Raw genomic sequence first — 8,808 nt, 5'->3', positions numbered from 1 at the left:
CTGTGCTATAAAGGCCTAAGGCAGAGACAATAAGAGACAGAGTGGCAGAATACATTTGACCACGCCTTTGTTTCATCACAAAACCAGAGAGCAACCTCTGTCTGGTGGAATCCACAAGGCATATTGCTTGTAACAAACAGTTACATGACCTACAGCATGGTCAAGCAAGTTAATGTTTCTGACATTTTTGGACTACTGAACAACTATTGATTTAGAACCACAGAGAGTTTCCACAAGTCGCAAAGAAAACAGGAGCTGCCTCCACTATTTCAACTTCAACATTTCTACATCATTAAATCAACTATGCTTAGTCTAATACAGTGACAATCAATGTGTGCTAAATAAAATGTGTGGGTGTGTGTGTGCATTCATGCTTCTGCATTGCTTTCTGTTTGGGGTTTTAGGCTGGGTTTCTGTACAGCACTTTGTGACATCGGCTAATGTAAAAAGGGGATTATAAATACATTTGATTGATTGATTGAATTTCTTTTAAACGTGTTGAAATGCCAATATCTTCCTCCTCCTCTCTTTCGGGTTGACAAAACGTTATATGACTCTGTCATACAGTACACGCTTTTAGATTTTTGTTGTCCTAGGCTACACGGCTAAATTTCTTGCTCGCTAGCCTAACTTCCTTTCATGGGCAACGATGAGCCAGCTAGTTAACATTAGCCCACTACATCTAGCTACATATTGAACTTCCATTCTCTCAGGCCAGGAGAACAATGTATGAGTTTATGGTTAGATCAGAATCTATGTTATAATCATTGGCCAGTACAGAGAAGTAAAACCCCAAATCTGAATCTCCATCCATGGCTAAAGGGACAATTTCTGCTTGCAAGATAGCCACCCGGAGGACAACACAACGTTGTCAATGACATTTCACTTTTGATGTGATGTGATTGGTGTGAAGCCAAATCCAAACTGGCTTCCCTTCACTCTTTTTTTTTGGTGCACCAGGACCGTTCATAGTTGAGCTCACTCAGTTTAGCTTAATGATGATTGGCTATTATTTTATACATTTTTTTATCAAGGGAGTACAAATGTTCGCTACACATACAGAGACAGAGGGGCACTGTTTCACTCGCTCAGATGCTGTCTCTGGTGAGAAATTCAGCCTCTTGTGAATTGAAGGAAAATTATGAATCAGAGAGACGATAGATCAATTATTGTATATGTTTTTTTCTTGGTCAATGTTTTGTTGAAACCTGGCTTCCCTTGGCATCCATGAACCCCACTGCTAACTGCAGATTCACATTTTCTCAAGATGCTGAAAAAATGTATCATATTTCTCCACTCCTGTTTCCGAGTGTATCATTTGGTGTATCATTTTACTGCAAGAAATGCTTATTTCTGACAGTTGGCTACAGTTCCCTTGAAGTGCTATATTTGAAGGCCTATTTGAAGTCTCCATATTGAACAAATCTTCAACAAATCTTTACCAAACATTATTTTTCTGGCCCTTCTCTTCATTTTATTTCTTTATATATATTTTTTATTTCACTTCCTTCGTTTGACAATAAACGAAATCATACATAGACAAAAATAACTCAGCTTAACATTTACATACATACAGTACACCTCCACAAACACAAATGGACTCTTTCATTTCAACTCTCCATTTCGCAGCTTTCTCTTACTGAACTTTTTCTGCAAGTTCCCAAAAGCAGTTGGTGATTGGTGTGGTGAGCATACCGTTAGGCCCTGAAGACCTAAAGTTTAGGCTTACATAAAACATAATAAATGAAACACCTCAATGTAGCCTGTATATATAGATATTCCACAATTATACATGTATGGATTTTATAAAGCGTTGTTTTATCTTTATTCAACCCACCTGCACACAATATTTAATGACCTTAGAAGCCCATCCCGCGCGAGTTATGAGTCAACCCGCGCTAGTGCATGTCTCTCTCTCTTTCATTCTCTGCCCCAAAGCTGAGAGCTATTGGCTTGCGCGCCTTAATTATTTCACTCTCTCTCACACAGTTTGCCCGACCGCCGACACAGACACCGCGCACCATCTGTCTGTATTGTGAAGCAGAGATGCAGTCGCTGTTCGCCATCCTTGGCGACAGATTGGCCCTGTGTAAACGTTATCAGTGCAGGGTAACCTGTTACTGGTGACAGTCTACGACGACAAATGATCGAGACCCTCGCGCAGCATACCCGGGTCAGATTGGGAGGAAGACGACCGGCGCAATGATGGGACAGTTTTCGGGGGTATGGTGCCGGAGTTTGGTCATCCTCTTGTTTCTCGGTTTGCAGTTCCCGGCCACGGCGGCACGAGGTAAGAACAGTTCAGAATGTGTTATTCTTGTTTTTGCCAGAACAGCTGTGTGTTGGAATTTGCACTTGCACTATAGATTAGTCAGGGTGTGTTATATGGTATCCAATCGCACACACTAACTGTACTATGCTTAACTTTGTCAATATTATTTTTGGTATTGTAAACACATTTTAAATGCTTTCCCTTCTTACGTCAACGTCCGCAAATATTACACCTATCGTATGCAAAATAGTTATAGGCTACAAAAAATGTATCGTCGTATCTGACCCTAGGCTAATTATCTTAGAAAAAAGGGTTCCAAAAGGGTGATTTTGCTGTCCCCATAGAACCATTTTTGTTTCCATGTAGAACCCACTGTAGAAACGGTTCTACATGGAACCCAAAACGGTTCTACCTGTAACCAAAAAGGGTTCTTCAAAGGGTTCTAGATAGCATTTTTTTAAGAGTGTAGGGAGTAAGACAATAACGCAGTGTATTCTGTCGGCCCACACCGAAGAAGGCAGCCGCGAAAATATATCATGTATATGATCCAAATGTTTCTCAGCGATAGACGCCTTTTGGCTTTTGAATTAAAACACATTGATTGTGCACAGCGGGTAAACCGCTCGGCCAGTTCTTCCATGCGTTGACATGTGTTACTGTGATGGTCTCTCCGGGAGAATGATGGGTTCACATCCCCAAAACACTGCTCTTTGAAGTAATGCATAGTCGATAGTGACAGCTCAGACATAGTGGCTTGAGTTAGACTTGTGCTGTTGGGGTGGCAGGAAGCCTAGTGGTTAGCGCACTGGGTCAATAACCAAAAAGTTGCTGGATCGAATCCTCGAGCTGACAAGGGGGAAAAAAACTGTCGTTCTCCCTCTGAACAAGGCAGTTAACCCACGGTTCCCCGCTAGGCTGTTGTAAATGAGTGTTTGTTCTTAACTGACTTTCCTTGTTAGATGAAGGTTATATTTGAAAAAACAACACCTCTTTGGATAATTACATCATGTGCTTCTTATTTTTATTCTGAAAAGATTACATGAAATAGGCAACACATTGAAAACAATACTATTCAGGTCGTTAGGCTGTAAGGCACGATTCAACTCCTGCTATAGGTCTCACTATGGACCCTATCACATGCTCTCCTCCCTACCTTGACCTCTTGACACCCACTTATAGCCTATCATGTCTTACAGTGAGTCATTTGCAAGCCAATTACCAAATTAGCCATAAGGATTTTATTATTCCATATCAAGTATGGAAAGAAACTGAACCTGAGTAATATAAATATTAGATTAGGGCTCTATTCAGGTTCAGTGGTTTAGCTTTTTGAGGCTGATAGTTGAGACAGTGTGAGGTATTCTACTGTGTATTGGCAGACAGAAGTTCATTAATAAGGAATTGGGCCCATCCTTTTAAGCTTGTAAATAACCCTTATTGTCGTTTTCACTCTTCCCTCCTCTGTCGTTTTTCTCCTCATTCTTACTCTCTTGGCACCAGAAGCTTCAGAAACCTAATGAATTTTGTTGTTCTACATCCCAATAGAGGACATTGATATCTCCAGACCATTGATAATCTGATCAGAGCCTATGTATGCTCACCCAGCCTTGGGTGATAATATCCTAATGCCGGTTCCCGACCGTGTGATATTGTTCTGTTATGTGCACTTATTTCATGATCCACTATATCAGAGACACAATTGAGACATAGCCTGCAGGTGTATAGTAAATGGAGAGATCTGAGTATTGGGGTTGAGGAGAGAAAAGAGAGAGACACACAGCACCAGCGGCAGGTTTGACAGTGCCGTTTGATGTTTCAGTTGCGACTCTCGCCATCTGATATGGAGAGAGAAAGAGAGAGAGTGAGGGGCAGTGAGAGAGAGAGAGATGAATAAAGGGCTACAGAGAGGAGTCGTCTGTGGGAGAACCCATGTTTTATGTATCCCAAATATGTCAACCCGTCTCTCCAGCCACCTCTTTGATTTAACTGACTTTTAACATGAGATGAATTCATGAGCTCAATATGGAGAGGATTATACAGGATTTTTTTTCTTCTCCTTTTTTTGAGAATGACAAATCAATTTTTTTTTGCCACTTGCACCGAATAGTATTGGTGTAGATAATAATAAGAGTACGAATAAAGAACAGAGTAGCAGCATATGATGAGGGTGAAAGTGTGTGTTTATGTAGTGTGTGTGAATTAGAGGTCGACCGATTAATCGGAATGGCCGATTAATTAGGGGCGATTTCAAGTTTTCATAACAATCGGAAATTAATATTTTTGGAGACCGATTTGGCCGATTTTAACTTTTTTTTAATATATATTTTTAAACACCTTTATCTCATCTTTATTTAACTAGGCAAGTCAGTTAACCTCTCTGGCCCACCCGACACGCTAGTGTCCCACCTTGCCAACAATAAATGCAAATGCGCTACGCCAAATGCTAATAGCACTCGTTAAAACTCAAACGTTCATTAAAACTCACATGCAGGGTACTCAATTCAAGCTACACTCGTTGTGAATCTAGCCAACGAGTCAGATTTGTAAAATGCTTTTCGGCAAAAGCACGAGAAGTTATTATCTGATAGCATGCAACACCCCGAAATATCAAAAGGGGACGTAAATAAAATAATTAGCGTAGCCGGCGCTACACAAAACGCAGAAATAAAATATAAAACATTCATTACCTTTGACGAGCTTCTTTGTTGGCACTCCTATATGTCCCATAGACATCACAATTGGGTCTTTTTTTCGATGAAATCGGTCCTTGTATACCCAAAATGGCCATTTATGAAGACCGTCAGATCCAGGAAAAACACCGTTTTTAAACGCAACGTTATTTTTAAAAATTAAAAAAAGTTGCCTATAAACTTTGACAAAACACTTCAAACTACTTCTGTAATCCAACTTTAGGTATTAGTAAACGTTAATAAATAATCAAATTGATCACGGAGCGATCTGTATTCAATAGGCACAAGTTTGGAAAACGTAGCCCACTTTTCCGGTTCCATTTTTCACAGCTGTGGACCTGAAGACCGGATGTGGCTATTACTCAGATGACCAAGGATTTAGTTGCATCGAAATCACAACACTGGTGACATTGTGTGGAAGCTGTAGGAACTGTAATCCCATCCTTAAGTATTTTTCCTTCCAATAGACAATACATAGACTGGCGGATTGATTTTTTCTCCGTCGATTTTGTGATCAGGTTTCCTTGCGAGTTTGACCACGGAACTTGTTCTGTTATCGTCCCAGACACCATTGAACCAGTTCTAGAAACTTCAGAGTGTTTGCTATGCACACATACTAATCATATGCATATACTATATTCCTGGCATGAGTAGCAGGACGTTGAAATGTTGCGCGATTTTTAACAGAATGTTGAAAAAAGTAGCCTGATCTCTAAGAGGTTGTTAAGAACACATTCTTATGTTCAATGACAGCCTAGGAACGGTGGGTTAACTGCCTTGTTCAGGGGCAGAACAACAGATTTTTACCATGTCAGCTCGGGGATTTAATCTTGCAACCGTTAACTAGTCCAACGCTCTAACCACCTGCCTGTCATTGCACTCCACGAGGAGCCTGCCTGTTACGCGAATGCAGTAAGCCAAGTTAAGTTGCTAGCTAGCATTAAACTTATCTTATAAAAAACAATCAATCAATCAATCATAATCACATGTTAAAAGGAACCACCAGCTTTCATATGTTCTCATGTTCTGAGCAAGGAACTTAAACGTTAGTTTTCTTACATGGCACATATTGCACTTTTACTTTCTTCTCCAACACTTTGTTTTTTCATTATTTAAACCAAATTACTTCCAGACACAAATGAGAGAACAGCTCACTGACCATTTTACTCGCCATAGCTAGGCTGTTTTTATATTATGCAGAGCATTGGTGACTGTAACTGTGCTGCCGGCAACAATTTACGCTTTTTTGCCAAAGTTTACTGACACCGGCCATATTCAATGGGGGTTAAGCGTTCGTAAATTATTCTGCGCTCTAGCTCAGACAAGAGTGCTCTGAAATTGCAGTAGTTAGAGAGAGCGAATTTACCAGCCACTTCTATCAACAGTTTTGCAGTGACATTCTATTGAAATGGTTACTTGTATAGGGGAGTCTTTTGTTAAGATATGTACTTAGCTAGCTAGGTAAACAATTAACCATAATCCTTGCTCATTACTACCCTGCATTAGGCTATAACTAGCAAAGCAAATGGCTCTCAGATACGAATAATAAGATCATACACGCAACGTTAGCTAGCGAGCCAGCCAGCCAGCTAACGTTAGCTAGCTAGCCAGCTAGCTAACATTACACTTGGGGTAACTTGAAATTAAAATTACTTTCTGTCAAAATTAGTAACATGTAATATCTGAAAATGTAGCTAGCTAGAATGTCTTACCCATTGTCACGTGTGCTCCATCTTCGGCCTCTAGGTCACCAGGCTGCTCATTATTGCACACACTTGTCACCATCGTTACGCTCACCTGCGTGTCGTCAGATTCAGATTTGAATTGAGGTCTGGACATTGACTTGGCCATTCCAAGACATTTAAATGATTCCCCTTAAACCACTTGAGTGTTGCTTTATCGTCCTGCTGGAAGGTGAACCTCCGTCCCAGTCTCAAATCTCTGGAAGACTGAAACAGGTTTCCCCTCAAGAATTTCCCTGTATTTAGCACCATCCTTAATTTCCTTATTTTTCGACCAGTTTCCCAGTCCCTGCCAATGGAAAACATACCCACAGCATGATGCTGCCTCCACCATGCTTTACTGTGGGGATGTTGTTCACGGGGTGATTGAGAGGTGTTGGGTTTGTGCCAGACATAGCGTTTTCCTTGATGGCCAAAAAGCTACATTTTAGTCTCTTCTGACCAGAGTACCTTCTTCCATATGTTTGGGGAGTCTCCCACATGCCTTTTGGCGAACACCAAACATGTTTGCTTATTTTTTTATTTAAGCAATGGCTTTTTTCTAGCCACTCCTCCGTAAAGCCCAGCTCTGTGGTGTGTACGGCTTAAAGTGGTTCTATGGACAGATACTCCAATCTCACATGTGGAGCTTTGCAACTCCTTCAGGGTTATCTTTGGTCTCTTTGTTGCCTCTCTAATAAATGCCCTCCTTGCCTGGTCCGTGAGTTTTGGTGGTTAGACCTCTCTTGGCAGGTATGTTGTTGTGGTGCCATGTTCTTTCATTTTTTTAATCATGGATTTAATGGTGCACAGTGGGATGTTCAAAGTTTCTGATATTTTTTTATAACCCAACCCTGATCTGTACTTCTCCAAAACTTTGTCCCTGACCTGTTTGGAGAGCTCCTTGGTCTTCATGGTGCCACTTGCTTGGTGTTGCCCCTTGCTTAGTGGTGTTGCCCCTTGCTTAGTGGTGTTGCAGACTCTGGGGCCTTTCGGAACAGGTGTATATATACTGAGATCATGTGACAATTAGATTGCACACAGGTGGAGTTTATTTAACTAATTATGTAACCTCTTAAGGTAATTGGTTGCACCAGATCTTATTTAGGGGCTTCATAACAAAGGGGCTGAATACATATGCACTCACTACTTTTCTGTTTTAAATTTTTTGAAATAAGTTATTTTTAAATTTCGCTTTAACAATTTGGACTATTTTGTATGTCCATTTCATGAAATCCAAATAAAAATCCATTTACATTACAGGTGGTAATGCAGCAAAATAGGAAAAATTCCAAGGGGATTAATACTTTTGCAAGGGACTGTACATAATCCATGTCTTATTTGCCTCGAGGCTTAAAAGTCCTTCTTTATCCTGTCTCCTCCCCTTCGTTCTACACAGATTGAAGTGGATTTAACTTCTTGAAACTCCCCATCCCGGATCCGGGATCGTGACTAAAGCCTCAGACTCATTAGCATAACGCAACGTTAACGATTTCTGAAAATCGCAAATAAAATGAAAATAATGCGCCTACTCTCAAGCTTAGCCTTTTCTTAACAACACTGTCATCTCAGATTTTCAAAATATGCTTTTGAACCATAGCAATTCACTAATTTGTGTAAGAGTATGCTAAGCTAGCTTAGCATTTTGAGTAGCATTTAGCACGCAACATTTTCACAAAAACCAGATAACCAAATAAATAGAATCATTTACCTTTGAAGAGCTTCGGATGTTTTCAATGAGGAGACTCTCAGTTACATACCAAATGTGCAGTTTTTCCTGAAAGCGTCTTTGTGTAGGAGAAATCGCTCCGTTTTGTACATCACATTTGGCTACCGAAACGAACCGAAAATTCAGTCACCTACAACGTCAAACTTTTTCCGAATTAACTCCATAATATCGACCAAACATGGCAAACGTTGTTTGGAATCAATCCTCAAGGTGTTTTTTCACATATCTCTTCATTGATATATCGTTCGTGGAAGCCTGCATTCTTCTCTGAATTCTGTGGAAAAATACTTGCAGCTGACTTTTGCGCACCAATTTCGGCGCAGGACACCGGGCGGACACCTGGTAAATGTGGTCTCTTATGGTCAATCTTCCAATGATATGCCTACAAATACGTCA

At 40.5% G+C, this 8,808-nt stretch overlaps 1 protein-coding gene across 2 annotated transcripts in view; it reads left to right on the top strand.

The window, feature by feature from the left end:
* The first annotated feature begins 2,044 nt into the window (after positions 1-2,044).
* LOC135544663 (netrin receptor UNC5D-like) overlaps positions 2,045-8,808 on the top strand; it is a 333,479-nt gene continuing 326,715 nt past the window's right edge. For both annotated transcript variants that reach the window (XM_064972452.1, XM_064972451.1), the window contains exon 1: positions 2,045-2,290. In XM_064972452.1, the coding sequence (XP_064828524.1) occupies positions 2,203-2,290 (88 nt within the window). In that variant the 5' untranslated portion in view covers positions 2,045-2,202. The remainder of the gene's footprint in view (positions 2,291-8,808) is intronic.

The sequence above is a fragment of the Oncorhynchus masou genome, chromosome 8 (assembly GCF_036934945.1).
Source record: "Oncorhynchus masou masou isolate Uvic2021 chromosome 8, UVic_Omas_1.1, whole genome shotgun sequence".
In the NCBI taxonomy this organism is placed as follows: Eukaryota; Metazoa; Chordata; class Actinopteri; order Salmoniformes; family Salmonidae; genus Oncorhynchus; species Oncorhynchus masou.
The sequence above is the reverse complement of the archived record's forward strand: the minus strand, read 5'-3'. Positions and strand labels throughout refer to the sequence as shown.